The sequence below is a fragment of the Nestor notabilis genome, unplaced genomic scaffold (genome assembly GCF_000696875.1).
Source record: "Nestor notabilis isolate BGI_N333 unplaced genomic scaffold, ASM69687v1 scaffold7451, whole genome shotgun sequence".
NCBI classification, from domain to species: Eukaryota; Metazoa; Chordata; class Aves; order Psittaciformes; family Psittacidae; genus Nestor; species Nestor notabilis.
The window spans coordinates 7803-29533 of NW_009916065.1; the positions used below are offsets into that span (position 1 = coordinate 7803).

Consider the following 21731-nt stretch of genomic DNA (forward strand, 5'->3'; position numbering starts at 1 on the left):
ACATTTCAAAATCGTGTGTTGCCACTGGTTTGTTCTTTCTACTCTTCTTTAGAGTACAGAAAGATGCAAAACTTCATCTGACAACAAGGAAAGCTTAGGCATTTTTTTGAGCATCGTTTTCATTGCCCGAGTGCCTTGTGGTGTTGCGTTGTTTTGGGATTTTCTGTTTGTTTGATTGGTTGGTTGGTTTTCAGTGGCATTCTTTGTGTCTCCTGTGAGCTGTTCCCAATCCCTACAGCTTGATCTTTTGGGAATTTTGTTACATGCCAAGCCTCCTGAGCATCACTGTGGTGGATGGGTATTATTTCCCCATGTCCTCGTAGTCCAGAAATGCCAGCCAACGGTCAGAGCAGCCTTGATGTTTTATGGGCAGATGTTCCAGCTAGGAGAGAGCTTGGAAGCAAAACAGATGGCCAGATAAGTGGAAGGGGATGTAGGTCTTGTGGTTAACTTCTCACATACCTACACAGCATGCCTGCCGCAAGCAGTGCTTGAAAAGCATGGTTCTCCAAGTTTTTGATTATGTCTTTAAATAAGGAGTAGTCTGAGCAAAGCCTTGCAGACACCCGAAGAGTGTTACAGCTTTATAGATAAAATTAACAGCACTGTGGAATATAAAAAGAAGCACAAGTTGTTTAAAATTACAGATGTAAAGTCTGCTTAGATGTAAATATCTTAATTGCCAGGGGTGCACATTCTTCACTGTTTAAACAGGTTCTAATGTGTGAAGAATATAATTGAATCTTACGCATATAACTTGTAAAATTAGTTCATGATCTCTTTCAAGGGCTTGAAGCAATTTAATTGATAAAATGACATTTCTGTTGAGCACAAAACTTTTGTTTATGTTTAAATCTCTAGAAATAACTATTTTCTGGACACTACCCAGTATATATTTTCAGGTTAAGATGTAATCTCATGTCAGAAGAATTAGCTAAAGCTGTGATTTAATGTTTTATGAACTTGAGTGGAGTTTTTTTAGGTTGAAACTGCCCGCAAGGTAGTCTGGAGGAACTGTTTCCCCAGGTATGCTACATAAAGGATAAATCTGGCTGTTAGCATTCCAGCCTGATTTCAGACCTCCAGTTCTCATTTGCAGCCAGAGCACTGTGTTTTGCGATCATGTTTCAAAGCAGAGCTAGAATGGGAGGTCCCTAAAAAACCCTGTCTTTAAGCACCATAGGAAAATGTCTACTCGGTATACCTTAAGCTAATTTGGAACTGTAAACCAATGGATAGAGAGAAGCATTTAGCTGATGGAATGTCTTTGAACTGCGAAAGTAAAATACTTTTTTTAAGGCTGAGTCTAAGATCATGTGTATTTTCATTATAAGACAGGTGTTGGCTTCAGCAACCTGCCCAAAGTTAGTAAACTGGATATTTAAACTTTTTTAAAGAAACCTGAGTAGGCAGTCACACACAGATGTATTTTCTTCGTTTTGCTTGAACTGTTGAGGTGGGAACAGCAGCATTACATTGGTTAGCTGTATAGCTTGACACAAAGAAGTCAGGTATTGGTTTGGGGAATTGTTCCTGGGATGTCTGCTTATGTACACTTGAAGCTGGTGGGGTCTGTGTTTAGTGTTTACTCTGAAATCATGAAAATGTAGCATGCCAGTAGGATGGAGAATGGAAATAAGCAGAGTTCCCAGGTGGTACAATCAAATCATGAGGAAGCACCAAATGAAAAAGTCCAGTCCCAGTCATAAAAAAGAACAAAATTTTTCGTACTGTTGCTGTAACTTCCTTGTAACAGTGCAAACAAAACAAGGAGTTTCTCCTCTCTGCCTGACTGGGAATGAACCTTCTAATGTTTTGTTACATGTCATTTGTCTGGGAGTCCATTTAATAATAATTTTTGTAAGGGAGTTGTATGTGTGTGTGTTCATATTCCTATTAGTTAGAAAGACGTGTCAAACAGCGTATTCTTTACTGCTGCACAGTTAGAGGGGTGAAGGGAGGTTGTGTGTGTGTGTTTTGTTTGAGTTTTATTGGTGTTTTTTCCCTTTAAACATGATGATATCCTGAAGAGAGCTTTCTGTGAGCTGGCAGTGTGATTTACTTTTTTGGAAGCTCTGCATAGAACTAGGAAAGGACATGTTATAATTTGTGGAGTGAGACATTTATTAATAACTAGAACTAAATCTAAAAGCCAGTGTTTGTCTTTGGGTCTAACAGTGCTACTCTTAAGCATTCTGCTTTTGAATGGCAGTGGATTGGAACAGAATAGGTTTGTGCTCCATTACATGCCTATGTTGCAGTGCTTTGCTTGAAGTAAAGGCAGAAAACTTGCAATGACAAGATTGGGGTTTATTTGATTGGTCTGGAAAACCTCATGTAAGTAAAGACGATGGAAAGATCAGTGCTCAGTGCTGCTCCTAAAATCCTCGCCAGTGTCTTTTCAAGTTAATCACAGCCAAGTTATCAGGGGAGTGGAAGGCCTGACCGTGAAGATTACTCTAGGGGAAAGGTTTTACAGAAGCAAAGAATAAGATAGGGAAGACAATCTTTGGAACTGAAAATTGAAGGCAGCTAAAAAAGGATAAATCCCTTAAATACTTACCATGTACAGTGTGAATGGATAAATAGTAATAGTCCAGAAGGGGTGGGAGTTACTTTAACCTTTAATGTGAAAATACAATTTCTCTTGTGCTTTGTAGTGATGTTTTAAGCTCTTACTGAAGTTCTTCTTAATGTAGGTTACACACTACAAGCAATATCCACCTAATACAAGCAAAGTATATTCCTACTTTGAATGTCGTGAAAAGAAGACTGAAAATTCCAAATTAAGGAAAGTGAAATACGAAGAAACTGTTTTTTATGGTTTGCAGTACATTCTGAATAAATACTTAAAAGGTAAGTGTCTCAAATTCCAGTAAAACTTTACTTGTAAATAAATATCTTAATTTTTCCTCAGGCCTGGAGTCTTATAGTTGAAACAATTCCAGATTATCTTGATACGGTGTAGGTATTGACATGTGTAAGGTCTGATTTATGATTCTGAAAATGATATGTCCCCCCTCATAAAATGGTATTGACTTCTTAATTCAGACACCTCTTAAGTATGTATGTTCATGCCTGTGGTTTATTAAAAATGAAGAGGTGTTCATATCCATCCCAGCTTCAGTGGGCTAAGTTGAAAAGAATGGAAGTAGAGCAAGACTGTGCATAGAATCACATGGAGATAGAAAGATTCAAGGAAAAATACATTTTGTATTTTAAACATAAACTTCAGACTGTATTTTATTTACTGTGTAAACTAATAATGGTTTTAATTTCCCTTAAATTTTGACTGCCACTCTGCTTAGATCATTGAATACGGCAGGTACGTGTGAAAGTGTTTTCAATCTTGGCAATTTTAAGAGTAACATCTGAAAATTCCTTGGGGCCATTTAAGAGTTTGTTTGCTTTTTTTTTGCATTGTGAGCAAATATCACCTGTTGTGACCTAAATACAAATTGCCTTCTGCCAAGCTTCAGAAGGAAAACTTCAGTCATATGGTTGAATATCATTGTTGATCCAGAATCCGTAAATAACTCTGCCAATTCCACCAAAGATTGGAATTCCATTAAAATCGAAACACTCAATAATCTTGTCTCGTTTCTCTAAGGATTATTTTCTCATGTTTGCAGTAGATGTTTGGTCCTACAGCAGTAGCAGTGCTCATTCAAATAATGTGGTTAATCTGTCAGTTCCTATCAAAAGGTGGTTACAACCAAAGACTGGTTGTAAGACCTCTCCATGGGGATTCTCCCTGGAGCAGCGTAGCTTAACCCTTGTGCTGGTCTGGTTATGTCTCGTTGCATGTGCCAACTTGCACAGTCATCACATTCCTCTGGGAAAAACACTGCTACTAAAGCTCGTGACAGGTGTTTAACCATCACAAAAGAGTAATAACCTCAAATTGTTCCTGAGTCACCTGCAAGCCACGAGTGTACTTTATCCGGTTGGTTTCTTAAGCATCCTGATCAGTATAATAAATGCAAGTAAAATTGGGTTTTAACATAACTAGTAGACTGCATTTGACATGTTCTTCATGTCTTTTTTGGAGGCAAAGTGACTTTTCTGTGTCTGAACCTTTTGATTATTTAGTTTATAAATTGGTGGATATCCTAAGTTTCTAAGCTTTCATCTGTTTCTAAAACTACAGGTAAAGTGGTGACCAAAGAGAAAATCAAGGAAGCCAAAGAAGTATATAGGGAGCATTTTCAAGATGATGTCTTCAATGAAAAGGGATGGAACTATATTCTGGAGGTAAAAATTCATGAAAATAGTATGAGATCATCAGGAAGGATTTGTGAATCAACTGTAGAGCAGTCTCTCATTTTAATGGTAGTAAAGACTGGATAAATTTAGCTTTTTATGTTTAGTGTACAGGGAGTAGCAGCTGTCAAAGAGTAATTGTGTAATTGTAATTCCATAGAGAAAAGTAATTTTCATCCTTTCAGATGCCAAATATGGCTTTGTAGGTAATAAGGATTTATGGTTGCCGTCAGCCAGCTAGTATAAGAGAGGGCTTGTTGCCAAGTCTCCATATGTAATACAGTGCTTAGTGGTTGCTTGCATCATTTACATTACTTTCTGTACCTAATCATAACCATTTATTCTAATGCAGAAAGCATTACAACTTCTTGCATGTGTAAATACTTCCAGAAAACGTGTATTTTGTTCAGTTGTTTCCTAAATTTTTCAAATATTTAACTTAAACTTTATTATGAAGTACAACGCTTGAGCACTTCTGACACAGAAATCATTCAAATTAAGTCTTTCCACGATTACCCTCTTTTCCTTTTGTTTCAAAAGGTGTCAGCCTTCCAGTAATTGCAAACATCTCTTCTCTGTAAAAGCAGCAGATTCAGCTAATAGCATTCATCAAAGCTGTTCTAATATCTGCAGATGAATTAAATGCTAACTTCCAGTGTAGATTCCAGTGCATGAATATTTTTGGTATTTGAAGACACTTTTTTAGTTCTTTCTGTTTATTTTTTTTTCCCCTGGATAATCTGACTGCAATTATTTTATGGTGGCATCTGTCTTATAACATCTGGATGTCATCTTGCAACCAGGGTGGACCATAAAGTGCGCAAGAGAAAAGTGAATTTCAATTAAATGTTGCAAATGGCAGCAAGGTAAATAAGCGCCCTGTTTTCTAGGAGGGAACTATGGAGAGGTTTGTAGAGCACTTGCTTCCATTTCAAGTAACTTCAGATGCAAATTCAATTTGTGTTTCCTTTTAGGCTGTGTTATACGTTGTGAACTGCTTTCCTCTGCATTTAAAGTAACCTTGATCCCTTTTTGACCAGACTGAATTAATACACTTTTAATGCTTTATGTCTGTCTACACTTGAAGCTTAACTAATTCTGATCAACTTTTGGTTTAGTTAAAAGAAGTCCTCCTGCATACCCCTTGTACAGATAGTTTATTCCTTTGTCAGCTTTTCGTGTTAAAATTGTGCATATAATAAACTAATATGATTTTCACTTCTTAGATGCTGGTGGGTCTCAAACAGGAAGTGTATGTATCCTTTGGGTCTTTGTATGCCCATATGCACACACAGACCCTGCTTCTGCTCTCTGAATTCCTGTTTAGTTCACCTACCTACCACAGTTTGCTCTCTGGCTCTGTTACCTAACCTGTAGTGTTGGTAAAGTAGAGGGAGCAGTAGCTGTATGAGTGAAGTGCCAAACTGAATTTGAAAAGTACATGTATTAATTTGTACTGAGAGTAAACGAATGAGTAAATACTGATGGGGGAAGTAGTGGAAGAGAGGAATGGACTGCCTGGAGAGCAAGGGGGTAGTGTGAAGGCTGGAAGTTGGCAGGAATTGATCCAAGTGTTTGAGATGTAATCCCTGAATTGTACCAGTTGAATCTACCTAACAATTTTGAAAAGGGCTATAGCATAGTGCTGTGGAATGACCATACTGCTTTTTTTCCATGGACAAAATCAACACCTACAGCAACTTTTGAAATGTTTTGTTCTTTCTCTTAACTATACTTTTGTCTTCATTGAATCACTAATAAACTATTTTGAGCTTTTTTGAAGACTTCATTGTCCTTCGTTAATCCAGAACAGACATCTCCCAGTCTGACAACTAAACACTGTGGTTATATAAATACAATTTGCTTCAGCATATTTTACTTTCAAAGAAACTTTTAAACTGTAATGCAGAAGACACTTCTGATGTCTTTGGGGCACTGAAGAATAAGCTTAGATGCTACTTATGAATCAGTGTAATTACTCTGAATTAATGCAATTTTTATTGCCTTTAAAGAATAGTCTGTCAAAAAATATTAATATACAAAAATAAGTATTACCAGTTTGGCTTGGAGACCTCTTTCAGAAAGTTATAACTACCCTTCTGAGGTTGCTGTTTGCAACTTACTCTTTTTCAAAAGGCATATTTCACACAGTGTTTAGTCCTTCAGGGATGAAAGACTGAATTTGACAAAATGACACTTCAAGATGAGATTTCATGTTTAGAGAATAATTGAGATGATAAAACATTCTTTGAAATAGATATTAGATGGATCCTGCTCTTATAAACTAACAAAGCATACAGCTATACTAAGCAAAACGAGATTCCTTTTGAAACCCTAGATAATACCTAACATGGGGTGGTTTTGGAGTGATTGTTTGGTTTGGGGTTTTTTTTGTTAGCTTACTTAATGTGAAAGCACTGCAGAAAACTGAGTAGTGAGTATTTCTTGTTCTGTGGGTAGAAGTTACGTATTTAAACCTTCCTGCATCCATTTGCACAAGGAGTACAAGTGATAACCAGTATTTTGTTTGCTAAGAGACTGTTTTTAGGTTACAGGATTTTCCACCTATCTTTGATAAATGTGGGGTTTTATTTGTGTATTTGGGCTGATGGGTATGCAAACAAATATTTTATATCAAAAACTTTTAGAGCTGAAAGAAATTAATAAGAAGAAAGCTTTATAAATAAACTCATAGCCTGACTTTAATCCATTTTTGTTGAATGTAAGAGATAGGTCCTAATCCTTCCTGTTGTCTAACAGCGTTACTGTTTCTTACACAGAAATACGATGGCCATCTTCCTATAGAAATAAAGGCTGTTCCTGAGGGCTCTGTAATTCCCAGAGGAAATGTTCTTTTCACAGTAGAAAACACAGATCCAGAGTGCTACTGGCTCACAAATTGGATTGAGGTAAGTTTTGGAAAGTTTACTTGTTTTTTCTAAGTAAATATTAATGCACTTAAATTAAAGGCTGAATCACATATTGGTTTAAGGGGACAATCTCTGTCAGCTTTCATTTTCTGCTTTAAATAAGCCCGAATTCTTTATTCAGTACTCCTACACAGACCTTTTCCCCTACGTGGGAAGAGATTGTGACAAATTTAAAGGAAAAACTTAGTGCTTTCATCCACAGGAAAAGGAGGATGGGGGCAATTGTGTCTGTAGCTTAGGAGTGATAACTCTGGAGATGGCCAATACCTGGCCTGCCTTATAAAGGTATTGTAAAGGGTAATTACTTTAGCTCTAGAGCAAACTTTTTGAGGCATAGGTGATGAAAATAATTAGACCCTTTTGTGCCTGATTAAATGCCAAGTGGGGATTTTCAAGTCCTAAGCAAACCTACACCTAATAATGTGATGGATTTTGTTTTAGACCATTCTTGTGCAGTCATGGTATCCAATCACAGTTGCTACAAACTCGAGAGAGCAGAAGAAGATTTTGGCCAAATATTTGCTAGAGACGTCTGGCAGCTTAGAAGGACTGGAGTATAAACTGCATGACTTTGGCTACAGAGGAGTTTCTTCACAAGAGGTAATATGCCTTGTCTGATAATTTGAGGACCCTAATTGTTCTTAATTATAAATGATTGTAACATTTATCTGTTGCCAGTTGTGTCCTTGTTGAGCAGTGAAACTGCAAATGCATAGGGTGCAGTGTTTGGACTTACTGTGGAGAGGGGAGATCTGGGGTGAGGGGAGAGGTATGTGTCTAAAGTGTAGCAGAAGACTGGGAGAGGTTTCTTCTATGTGGAAGGTGTCTTTACTCTGTAAATGCATGAAGAGGTTATTGGTGAAACAGGAGCCAAGTCAGTTTTGCTATTACAAACTAGTGCTAGGCAGTGACTGGATTTAGGCACCTATATTTGGCATGGCAGCTGAAAGTTGTATCTTTTTCAGACTGCAGGGATAGGAGCTTCAGCTCATTTGGTGAACTTCAAAGGAACAGACACTGTAGCAGGAATTGCATTAATTAAGAAGTACTACGGTACAAAAGATCCGGTTCCAGGATATTCTGTTCCAGCTGCTGAACACAGGTAGGGATATTGGAATGTCTTTTTAAAATAGCTTAACAAAATGCAATTTTTTTTCTTATCCATCTTTGTATCCAGAAGTATTAAGCTGTTTCACTTATACAGTGTTAGCCATGACTGATCCAGCTGTTGAGGCCAAAGTTCAACATGGATACTTCTGTATGTTTGAGGGCCACAACTGCGGCATGGTTGTTCTTAACTACAGTGTGTTTAAATGTTTTTAACTATAATCTTAGTGTCTGAGTAAATTTGGATGATTCTTTTTAGAATGAACTTGAAGGCTTACAGGTTAAAGTAGATATTGAGGATTTACATTGTGAACTTTGAACTTTGTTTTAAACATAAAATCATAAAATGCAAAAAGCATGTAAGTTGCAATTCTGGATTCTCCCAGACTCTTCTCCCTCCAGAAGAGGCAGTTGGTCTAAAGATTCCTATTAGCGTAACTAATTTAGCCAATGGTAAATCCTTGATCTATCACTAGGAATTGTGAGTGAGTTTTTTGAAAGTAAAGAACTGATCTCAAACAGACATTTGAGATTAAAAGCTCTAATTTTTTATATCTAAATCCTTTAGAAGTTCAGAAGTGAATACAAATCCTTGGATTTTAGTTGCATGTCTGCAAACTGAAATGGGCAGAATATAAAGGAAGGGATTGTTATATTTTTCCTATCAAGTAAGAAATCTAGTGCTTTTAAATAGTAAGTATTTTCCCTTACGATTGCAAGACAGATAATAGAAAGGCTTACACGAACAGCCCTCATAGGATAGTGGACTTCTTTAAAGAAACACGTAACTTTCTGAACCATTGCTGTAATGCTGTTCTAGAACTCCTGTTGATCAGTAGAAGTGACAAATTTTGTTTGAAGCTCTTAGCTTAGTACTACAGTCAAGTCCAAAAATGATGGCCCAAGCAACTATGAAATTCTTCGTAATGAAAGCAAGCACATGGAGTCAAGAGAATAAGTGTGTTTTGCACAGTGTATTGAAGTGCTGGTATGTGAGCGGACAGCTTAAACTGCCCTAGTTAAAGTTCACATTGCCAAAGGCAGACTGCAGTCACCCTTTCCAAGTTAATACATAAAAAGGGTCTTGTGCAAAAGATGTGAATTCTTCCAGAGTTGTTCTACTGTTCTCCAACGTGAGGTTGTGGTTCGAGAGTTGTGCCTACCTCTGGCATGCCACCAGAGTGGTTCCTTGGGCTGTCCCAGCCTCTTTGAAACACATTTTGTTTTGTCTTTTCACTACTGTGATTTGGGGCTTCTTCATACAGTAGTTAATGGTGGCATATTATGGTAAAACTTCAATGCCCACTAGCTCTTACTGCACACATATGCTTTGCATGAGAGCATTTTTAGTTACTGAACTTGGTTACGTTGGCTGACCTGTGACAGCCACATACAGAACAGCTACTGCAGGTCAGCTGGCATTCAGTGACTACTACCTCTCTTAGCAACATTATTTTATGTGCTTGCCTGTACCCTTGTACCAAGGGTAATGCCCTGAGGTTCCTCTAGAAGAATGTTTGTATGAGTGAGCATAATGGTTTTATATCAGTATTAAAAAAGAGAATAAATAGTGGTTTCTCCTACAGTTTTCCTAACACATGCTGTTAGTGCTCTGCTTCCCGTTTTGTAGTCTGAAGTTGCCAGGGCAGATGTTCTGTTCTTGCATCTGTAGTTCCCCAACTGCCTGAATTTCAGATTTAAGAATAACTCACAAATACTAAATAAATGAATAAAGAAAAGAAAAAAAAAAAAAAAACCACATTTACATGTGAAAGAAGTTTCATGTGTCAAGTGTTTGTCTCACTTATCAAAGATAACAGGGTGCTGTTTATTTAGTATATAGTATATTTACTGTCCCTGCAACACAGAGCTGATAAGCACATAATTTGTGCTGTCTTGTAATCATATTGCCTATCATTATCTTAAACTGCTGCTGGTAGGAAATACAGAATATGTGGTTTTATGTATTAATGCTGCTCTAACACAGATTTTTTTCAATTGATTTTCCAGTACCATAACAGCTTGGGGGAAAGATCATGAAAAAGATGCTTTTGAACACATAGTGACACAGTTTTCTTCAGTGCCTGTATCTGTGGTTAGTGACAGCTACGACATTTACAATGCGTGTGAGAAAATATGGGGTGATGACTTGAGGCATATAATTGAAGCCCGAAGTCCAGAGGCACCGCTTATTATTAGACCAGATTCTGGGAATCCCCTTGACACGGTTTTAAAGGTAATCAATCCTTTCTTGAAGCCATCGATATACACTGTTGGGAAGGGCAGTTGTTTGTTTTGTAATGACTGGCTAACAAACATAGGAAACAGAATGCTCTAAATTGATATGTATAGTATGTAGTTGATGCTGGGTAGTTTGGACCTATGTAAAATTGTAAACATTTGCCTCATCTCAGTATACACATGAAAACTTTTGCAGTCTGAATAGCTTAATCTTTTTCATCATCAAACCCATTCTTGCATACCATTCTTGAAGCTTTTACAATAGTTACCAGTTTTGCTGGTCTAATGATGCTGAAATGGTTCTATAAGGAGAAACTTTCATCGCTTAATGACAGATAAAACAGGAAATAACTTGAATATTGGTAGATGCCAGGCCAATAGGGCTTATTACCACTAAGTTTAGTTGTGCATTACTGTAATTTACTGGTTTATGCTACAAAGACAAATTTAGCACTCTTCTCCCTTGTGTAAGACGTGCATTTAAGTCGGTGGCATGTGACTCCCAAGCTTCTTGCCTCGTAGCTCCTTAGAGAGCACAATGCTTGTCGCAGTTCTATAATAAAAGCTAATGATATCTCTGACTTCGAGTAGTTGTCAGCCCTGCTTTATTAAGAAAGTAGGGGAGGTTTTAGTTATGTTGGTACTCTATCAAATCAAATACGTACAGCTTTATCACTTTTCTTTTGGGACAAGTGACATCACACATGAACTTTGAATAATCCTTACCGGAGCTGATAAGAAAAACTCCTAACTGAAGTGTTTCATTTTAATTACTGGTGGCTAACAAAATCACAGAAAACTGAAGGCTTCATCCACCATCTTAAGGGAGGTCAAAAGAAGAGCAGAATGTTCAGTTGACACATTTAATAGCAAAATCTCACAGCAGCCAAAGAGAGAAAGGAGGGAAGCGGGGTTCTGATCAGCTTTTGGGTACAAGTTCGTAAAGGTCATATGGTATGTGACTGCTTTAATCTAATGGCTTCCACCACAATGACTGGCATGCTTTTTGTTTCTGTGCCTAACTGGGCAGATTTAGAGCTGGGTGTGTGGGTATACTTATGGATTTTTCTTCTTTTGAGAGAGCATGACTCAAATGTGGAAGTTGTTTCGTTATTGGAGTGGCAGGCTCGTATGTTTAGTTTGAACTGTTTCCCTTTTCAATAGGTCTTGGAGATCTTAGGGAAGAAGTTTCCCATTACAGAGAACTCAAAAGGCTACAAGTTGCTGCCACCGTATCTCAGAGTTATTCAAGGGGATGGTGTGGATATCAACACATTGCAAGAGGTAGGAGATCCTGTTCATGTGTCAGGGTGACACTGGTAATGCTGATATTTAATCTGGACTTGGTTATGACTAGTCAGATGTTGCAGCAGAGACTGCTGACCCCACTCTGCCCTTCATTCAACACTGACAGGATATCCTAATGCATAAAACAAATTCATTAAAACTCCACAGGGAATTATTAAGATGCATAAAAAAAACCTAAAAGGCATTTGCTAATCCTGCTGTTGTAACCCTTCTCCCACTGTCTCTCCTTTTGTTTGCTTTCATCCTGCTTGTCAAGTCTAATTCAGATCAAAGTCTGGCAGTGTTCGGTCCTTTCATTGATACCTATAGCACGCTGCATGATTGCTGTGCCATAGGAAGAGTAGTAACTAACTGGTTTGGCTCATTAGTTACGTACCATCTGAAGTGTTCAGATATTGAATGCGTAGATTTGAAGGAGACTTGTTTTTAAAAACAAGGGAGGCAAGTTCATTGATAAGGCAACTAGTGGAATATGGATTGTTGAAAGCCCAGGATGTTTAACAGATGAGATTGTAGTCTGAGTCAAAAGTGCAATTCCATCAAGACAACAATTGGTTATTTAGTAGATGCTGAATGCGTGAAACTGGTTACAAATTCACCACAACTGACTAGATGGGAGATACTTGGTAATATAATATGGTCACAAAGGTATAAACTTCAGTAACCACAGAGGTGAGGTGTATAAAAGGAGGAGGACTTGACTTTATCAGGTTTGTCTGTGATCATTCATCGTCAGCTGTAATAGAGTTCAAAACCAGAAATAAGTTGAATAAATTTAAGATTAGTTTTACTTGATTTTTACTGATGCTTTTCTTAGCTTTCTAGATTGACACATCCTTAGGGTCCTCTTGACAAAGTTGATTTTTGCTGCTCCTCAAAAGAGACATCAGGCTTGGGTTTTAGTTAGTCTGAAACTATCTGCACATCTCATATGGGCGCGTAATGTGGACCTCAGTGGCAGAAATCAAATTTGTCACCCAGATCCTTAGAGAGCAGTTAATATTGAGATTGTTACTGTTATGCCAGCTGTAGTGCACTCATGCACTACACTTTGTTCCTCCAACAGCCTTAAAGCAAACTTTATTTTACTTTATTTTCTGTTCCATGTGGTTCATTAAGAATATGCAGCTGTGTTGATGTGCTTAACAGAACACAGGCATGGGAGGTTAATAGCTGGAAAAAACGTCTTATCATTAGATAGCAGGGGATGAGTCTCTTAAATAAACTTCTGCATGATCTCAGTAGCTGTTTAACAGGACTGATGCCTCTGTTAGTCAAAGTATGTTGTGGTTGAGATCTTCGTGAGTTGTGACAGGAAAGAAACTGGGCTATAAATTCTTTCTTGTAAGGAACTCAAAGGTTTCTTTCTGTAAGTTACATACTTACAGAAATAACTGGACAAAATTCAAGGATGCTCGTATAGCATCAAGTGTAATCAAAATAGTACAACTAGTGTTTAAAATCTTTACATTAGAGAGAAAAATGCATTGCTCTCCAAGTTCTAAGTAGAGCAGGAAAATCATTCCAGCAGCTAATGGAGGAGGATGAAGGACAGAAGGACCAAATCTTTATTCAGATGATCTGCCTGTTTACGTTTTCCTCAAACTGTAACTGATTATGAGGAAAAGTCTACCCGCAGTACATAGTAGAGGAGGTTAGAGATCCAGTTCCACAAGACTTACAGAGCAGGCATAACTCACTCCTGCCTAGTGGCCATCTTCTCATCCCTTCCTGACTCTCATCTTGCCACACACTTCATGTCAGCTTTAGTCATCGAGCCGCTGGTCATTAAACTAATGTAGCCCACACATGTAGCAGCAAACTAACTTGGCCAGAAGTGATCAGTTCTGTGGTTTAGTGAATTAAATTGGCCCTCAAAATGGGCCAGCATTCACCAGCACAATACAGCAGAGAAAATAACTGTTGTTTTGAGCTGGGAGAAGCGGGCAGGAAGGAAAGACGCATTTCTCATTGGACACTACCAAGTTACGCTGGAGCAAAAAGACCCATGATCTTGCAGCCTAATGTTAGTCATGATTGAATTTAATACATCTCTTTATCCTGTCATGCCAGAAAGCCCAAGGTTACCATGCTGACTTCTGAAAGACTGGGTAATAGCTTGCCATCAAAAAAAAATGACAAACCACCCAAACCCAACCCAACTCTGCAGTATAATTCATCCCTTTCACAAAGGAGTTTACGTGAATGAGTTATATGAATGTATTGTTGTGGCTGTCTTTCCCTTCCCTCCCCCCACTCTTTATAGCCTATGCAAGTGATTATTCTCATTACTCCATATCAGTCTTAGATTCTAGGCATGACTTACTGTTATGAGTCAGATGAGAGGTAATGGGTACAACAGGAAAAACTAGAATGAGTAATGGTAAATCAGTCTCAATTGACTATCCAAACTAGCTGTTTGCTAGTTTAATAGTTAGAAACAGCAACATAGAAAGCAACTCTGTATCAGTATAAACTGGATTTTAAAATTCTTTGTTTTAATAGGGGATGCTGGTAGAACAGGTAAGGAACCTTTTCTGACTTTCTTGTAGCATTTTCACTTTTTAAAATCATTCCAATCTGCTAACTCCACAATGTACTACACTTTCAAAGGATTTTCTTTGAACATTCAATTTCCAGATGTCTTTAAATTTTTATACAAAGAAAATCCTCTAATCTGGAGTCACAGTAGATACATTAGTCATGTTCATAATGGTCAGGGGAAGCTGGTCAAAACCTTGACACCTGAACTGTTCTCCCTGTATATGTTTGAAAGTGTGAGACAAGAAATTTTTCAGTGTTGTTTTCCTTTGGCGGAGGCTTCAGTTGCTTCAGATCTCCCCCTTTTTTTCCTTATTACTGCTGCTGTTTGCAATTTCTTCCCCATACCTAAGGAAGCTGTTACCTGAGCCTCTGCTCTGAGTCCCTGGTAGAGCCAGGGCTGTCATTCAACTTAGTCTCGATTTCCCTTCCCCACCCCTCACCAGCCAAAGATCAGTCAGAGTAAGGAAACCCCTTGGGAGAGGAAAGGTGGAAGCCAATCCTTCAGCCAGGGTAAGTGAGGAGTTGTGGCTGTGGCACAAGATGAACAAACCATCTGCAAATGAGAGCAGGAACAGTAGCTGAAGGGGGTTCACATTTCTTCTCACTCAGGCGAGAAGGTTAAGCAGCCATGGCCTAACTACGCTATACTTGTACTGGCATCTGTTAACCTACATGTATCAGTGAACATGAAGTCTGAGCCTTGGTAGGATGTTGTTTATTCCAGGTGTTTGTGCTACATCTTACAGGCATGTTGGTGTCACTTCAATGCTAAACTTAATCTATAGAACTGGAGAAGGAAAGGAGTAGAATACATTGCTCAGGCTTGGCCAGCAGTTCACGTGGCTTCAGGCTAGGTCAGTGTCTGGACAGAACTTGATCAGAGTCCAGGTGGAGTTTACCTACATTTGCCTTTTCAAAATACAGCATAGATAAGCAGAGCTGATGTCCAGGCCCAGTCAAGTCTGGTTTCTTACAGTACTTACTGTCCTTATGCTTAAGTAGAGGGTATACAAAATCCCTTTTCTTACCCTTCCTTTGTCGTCTTCTGTTACTTCTGAGATGCTTAAGGGAGAACTTAATTCATTTTAATCCTTTATTCCCCTTGAGTACCCTTTTAACTGCTTCTGGGAGAACCTAATCACCTGAAAATATGGATTCCTCTTGTGCATGGTCACCGTTCCAAAGGGTATGACTACTGCTAAAATTCACAGGTCTGTCATACGTTGACAGGGTATTTGTTCAGGATACGAAGCTTCCAAAGTGTTCTTTTAAGTGAAAGTCATGGTGGTAATGCCCAAGATTCATTTCCCTTGGTTTCTTAGATGAAGCTGGGTAAGTTGGTACTATTAAAATGATAGAAACTCACTGATGAAATCTCTATGGCAGAAATCCCTGCTAAAAATGTAGTGGAGATGTGTTTAGAGCATACCTTCAAAAGGTGATAGCTCTGCTGTTGCCTGGCCTCTGTCTGGCATTCAGACTGAGAGTATCTGTGAAGAGACAGTATGCATGTGATTAAGTGGGTAAGCAAAATAGTATTCTGTTCTCAATAATAGGCTCTAGTGCTTACATTAGTGACCTGTTATTAGCCACTTTCTGAAGTTGGAATTGTCTTTTTCTTTTTTTCCCTTATGAATGAAACTTTCATTTGCCTTAGCTGTCCCTGCCTTAGCTGTGGCTTGACATCAGTAGCTCCTGAAACAGCTCTGGTCAGTGTTACTCTGACATTTCTTTTTGATGCAGGAGGCTGAGACTGCATAGAATGAAGATTACCAGATTTCTGACGTTGATTTCTGAAACTGCACTGTTCCCCATAGATTATGTTGTTCCATTCTGTTTCTCACCTTCCTTTTTATCTGGACAGGTGGGATTTTTGCTATTTCACCCACTCTGAAGTTTTCTCACACACTTTTCTTAGTAAAATGGTTAGGAGATAGGAGTTCAAACACTCTTGTGTTGGAGCTATGACCATCATTTCAGGCTGTCATGAGGGTAACAGGTCAGGGGAAAAAATCTTGGCCATTTATGAGCATGACTGAACTAGCACCCATTACTCCAGGCTAGAGGATGTCATGTTTGGATAAACTGAGGGTAGGAGGAAATGATATAGTAAGTTTTAACTGACTGCTGATAGCAGTGAAGTTCACATTGATCTATACCTGCCTGAGAAGATGGGCAAAGCAAACTTTGTGAGCAGCTTTATGTATTTCCATTTCCCATCTCCAAAATTGCTGATCCAATTCTAGTCAATGTGATTTTTGGGAGAACTGCTCAGTTGAAGTTATTGGTCAAAGCGAGTAATAACTTTCTGGAGTTGCTGAGCAAGATGACTGCTCTGTTTCAGGACACATGCTATGCTTTGAAGTCTTCCCATAACTCTGAGAAATTGGGAGGCTCTGAAATACTCCCTTAAAGTCTTTCATTTTCTTTAGAGTTCTGAATGTCTGAGCACTGTGTTATTGTACTACCCTTATTTTGGGAAGTATATGTGCTGGCATGATAAATAGTTTTAAGGCAAAAGCTTTCTACAACTATGCCATGCTGAAATCACAATTAAAAATGCAAACACTTTGCCAAGTATTGACAGAATTGTTACGTACATCTCCTGGAAACTGAATGTTAGTTGGTTTAATTGTCTGTAAAAGCATCTTGTTTAAGTAGTATAATATTCTCATGGAAGAATGCCATCACCTGAAAGTATGCTCTGTCATAATTTTCTTTCTTTTATTAGATTGTAGAGGGAATGAAGAAGAATAAATGGAGTATTGAGAATATTGCCTTTGGATCTGGTGGAGCTTTGTTGCAGAAACTAACCAGAGACCTCTTAAACTGTTCCTTCAAGTGTAGTTACGTGGTGACCAATGGTCTCGGGGTAAGTCTTTGTACAGCTTCTACCACTGTGTTTTCAATAGAGGCCTCCCCACTTGAAAACCCTCTTGACATTTCCTGTTACGCTACCACCACCTGCACTGGTACACGAGCCCCACAAAGCCCTCTCCATTGAAGTAAAACACTCTCTTCACTTTAGGTAAATGTCTTCAAGGATCCAGTTGCTGACCCAAACAAAAGGTCAAAGAAAGGACGACTATCATTGCATAGGACACCTGCTGGGGATTATGTGACGCTTGAAGAAGGAAAAGGAGACCTTGAAGAGTATGGGCAGGTATGGATTTCCAAAGTGTATTCATCACAAACTGAGAAAAAGCAGGTTTCAATTAAAAACTTAATTTCAGAATTTATTTTTTGTTATCTTTGTTCAACTCACTTCTTATTACCTCACATGTCCCCAGTGCCAAATTCAGTGACAGCAGAATGTCAGGGTGCCAGTTGAATGTTCAGGCTTTACAATTAGAAATATTTCTTCTTTGTTTATCTTCAGAAAGAAGAGAACATTGTTGCTTTTTCCCAAAACTAATGTTGCAGAGTATATGCTACCAAGTAGTTTTTTATGGGCTATGTTGCACAATTTGAGTAGTGATCTGAGCTGGAGGTGGGAGAGGAACAGCCATAACTAAGATTTGTTTCTACTTAACCACTGAGATTTTTAGATAGTTCCTTCTGGTGTTAATGATCTGTATATGGAGTAGTTACCTGGTATTTATCAAAGATGTAAATTTAAAACAGGAATTCAGTTTCCCTGTTAACTCTTTACAACTGCAAAATGAAGTATTTATGTCAGTAAAATAAGCACAAACTTTATGCCAATGTCAGGCTTTCAGTTTGATATCTTCTATATTTTCAGTGTGCAAGCAATGAAGTGCTTAACTTTAGAGCATGTTGAGTCTCTCTCTGAATTGAGAGGACTGAAAATAAGTTATCAACTTGCACTTAAGCCTTTAGAAGCTGGAAGTTTTAGTTTTCTGGTATGCAGAAGCACATTTCTGTGCTGCTAGGCAGAGGAGTACTACTAGGTGTGCTATTTTATGTAACAGTAAGCATAAAACTGAGATCTGAGAAATTTCAAGACAGAATACATTGTAGGTAATGTGTTTTGGAAAACACATCTAGGAAGAAGTATTTTTCAAAGTTATGTATATATGAATATGCATGTATATGTTTGTGATGAACATTCATCAGATATATACGTATATTTATATGTGTAGAGGGAGGGACCTAATGGTGAGAAATCTCTTTGAAACAAATCACAAGTCTTTGGCTCTGAATTAGGCAATATATATAGTTCCTTCATTTTTGACAGGTGAAATAATTCATTAAAAAAAGTTGTGGGACATTAGGGGTGTCTCTTTGTTGTACAGGTGCTGGGGCGCTCTGGGAAATTACAGGGAAACCTACTTTTGTGGTCCCGTTGCCCTAATGCCCCAGGTCCTTGCAACAGGTCTTCAGGCGGAGCGCCTGCTCAGCATTGCTGTAGTGCTAACGCACAAGGGCACAGCTTCTGTGCTAAGCTGTGCTTGTTGCTGTTTCAGTGTGTGTTTGCAAGCACTTCTAATGCACTGCTCCACAAAACGCGCAGAGGGGACAGTCAAGAAAGATTTTTATTATTTTTAATTTTTTCATGGTTGCTTTAGAAGAAGTAACTGAGGCTTAAATGAAATCTTTGATTGTATTTAATTGGTTGAGTGTCACCTTTCTTACTAGTTTGTAAGCTAGTAAAGTATATTTAGTGTGTGTATTTGCCTTTGGCCAGATGTGGACAGCTCACTTTAGTGACTACTCAGTACAGAGCTTCTGTCTGTGCACAGGGTGGCCTTAAGCCTTTGTTCTGCCTAACCATTAGTGAAAGGTGTCAGAAGAAGCTGTAAAGATTTAGTATCTTGGCAGTCTGAAGCTCTAGTCTTACCAGGGTTGGTTTGGGTGCTCACTTTTGACTTTGTATGACTCATGTTGTTTTTGCCCAATCACTCTTGCTGAAGCAGTGGTGTTTCTTGCAGGATCTCCTTCATACCGTATTTAAGAATGGAAAGGTAACGAAGTCATATTCGTTTGATGAAGTAAGACAAAATGCCAGGCTGAAGAACAGTGAACTAGAGATGACGTCTCACTAAGTTTCATTCCATGTCTGTGTATGTGTGTGTGTAACAAGTACGTACTGCATAGCTACTGGGTTTATTGTACAGATTTGTGTGTTTGTGTTTTATGACATCGTAGCCAAATTATTTGTTGGTTTATGGACATACTGCCCTATCTTTTGCCAGTCTTTAGAAAAGATGAAATCAGGAAATGGTACTTACATTGTAAAACATATTTAATGCTAAAGTGTGCTTTTTAGGGCCCTTTGCCAGTAGTGATTCAATCTGATATTGATCTTTTCACAAATGAGACAGAGCTGAGAAACTTTTTTATATATAACAATATCACAAAATGGATTTACATAAAATTATCATGATTGCTTTATGTTTATATTTAACTTGTATTTTTGTACAAACAAGATTGTGTAAAATATATTTAAAGTTTCAATAATTAAGTCTTTCCAACTTTTCATGATTTTTATGAGCACAGACTTTCAAGAAAATACTTGGTGGAGGGGGAAATCCATTGCCTTTTGTCCATTAATCAGCAAATAAAACATGGCCTTAAAGTTTGTTGTGACATCGTACCATTTGACAACTAAATCAGGAGTCATATCTCCTTAAGATCCCATAGAATTGCTGACCTCACCATTTCTTGTAGTTGTCTGTATTAGTAAATCTGCATTAAAGGAAATTGCTGTTCTTACTAGAAGGTTTAGGTACTACAGACCTTGCTGGCACAGTAAGGTATGTAAATGAAATGCCAAATCTGAAAGGATTCTCTACTGCAACTTAACTTGCCAAGTCTATCCCACTTGGCATATGCACCTCAATATTTTAAGAGTAAAATTTTTAAGAGATCTCCTCTTCCACTATAGAATATATGTGTAAAATACTGAAATATGGAAGCGGTGTATTTTAAAGTAATTACACTTCTGGGTTTATTTTTCATATGCTGTAAGTGACATGACTTTAAAGCAAAATACTGGACTGGGTAGTGCACTTTTTTACTTTTTTGTATTTTTTTCATTGATTTGCCTTTTGTCAGACTGGATGTTAAATTGTAAAAATGTTTAACTATTTTTGTTAACAACTTTAATAAAACTTTATGCTAGCCAAACTCCTACATGAATGGCAGACCTGCTTCCCCTTCTTGCCCTGTCTCATTGGGCTGAGGAGGGGCTCTTATTTTGCAGAGGGTAGATGTAAAATAATGTGTTTGAGAGATACTTTTGAACTGTCTGCACTCGATTGTATTTGCTCTCTGCATATGCTTGATTTGAGTATCTGCTGGAAAATGAAACTGTTGAGGATTTTATTTGAGAAGCTATGTAGTAACCTCTGAGATGTTCGATAGTACTGTAGGATGGCTCTCACTAGAAAAGTACCTCCCTTAGAAACAAAAACCAACAGCAAATGGCTCCTGCGTTATGCTGGTGATCAGCTATCAGCCAATGGCTTAATCTAGTGATGTAATTAATGCTTCTAATTAGTAAATGATGTTACAGAAAAATTTTAGGGGTCTTCTAAAATTTAAGCTACAGAATTTTATAAAACATGCTTTTAAAGGAAGATTGAAAAGCCATACTTCATTGTTCTTATTCTCTTGCCAAAAAGGGCCACATCAAAGCACCCATAAATGTTTCCAGGGTTTGTGGTTAAAACGTTTATGCCCAGTCTCAATAGTTCTTGTTAATAAAAACTTGTTTTCCACTTGTAGTGTATGTAATTATACATTGAAGTGATGTATTGTTTCAAAAATAGTGCTTTAGTAAGTCTCTAAATGCTGACCTTTCACACTGATGAACTGCCTTCCCTTTGCTATTAATGATACTGTTTGTATTTGGCCAGGAAAGATTTTAAATCTGGACCTAGGATCAGTAGCAGGTAAATAGTACAGAGCCTATTTCACTCCTCCCCATGTGTACTAGGGAATTTTATGATGTATGGTTTAAAAAACAATAAAGTAAATGCTGCTTTCATTCTCTACCAATAAAGATTTTGATAACTATTGACTACCCATAACTGATATTTTTGTACTTGAGAACTGAGGATATACTGTGGAAGCACTGCTTTCTTGTGTACCGTGAAATACATAATTGTTCAGTATTGTCTAAAACTTTTACCTTATTAGTTGGAGACTCGAAGCAAATTGCTTGTGCATGTCACTTTCAGGAAGTTGTCACACCACTTATTTTATTAAATGTTAATAACTTTAAAAGGGGAAAAAAAGAAAACCACCTGGTGCTATTCAGACCCGAATACGTGTGTGTCTGTGTTTGGCGGTTTGACATTCTGGGCATCAAGGAGTTGACAGAAATGACTGCAGTGCTTGAACCATACAATATCCTAATTCTTCCACGTGAAA

General features: G+C 38.0%; 1 protein-coding gene across 1 annotated transcript; it reads left to right on the forward strand.

Moving 5' to 3' along the window:
* Nucleotides 1–2699: 2699 nt before the first annotated feature.
* NAMPT (nicotinamide phosphoribosyltransferase) lies at nt 2700–21374 on the forward strand (the record flags this gene model as incomplete). The annotated part of the gene is made up of 10 exons (XM_010024427.1): nt 2700–2856; nt 4151–4254; nt 7044–7172; nt 7635–7793; nt 8159–8295; nt 10311–10536; nt 11706–11825; nt 17125–17265; nt 17422–17556; nt 19286–21374. Coding segments are annotated over 10 exons (1422 nt in total), but the record flags the coding sequence as incomplete, so codon positions are not given.
* Nucleotides 21375–21731: the final 357 nt, after the last annotated feature.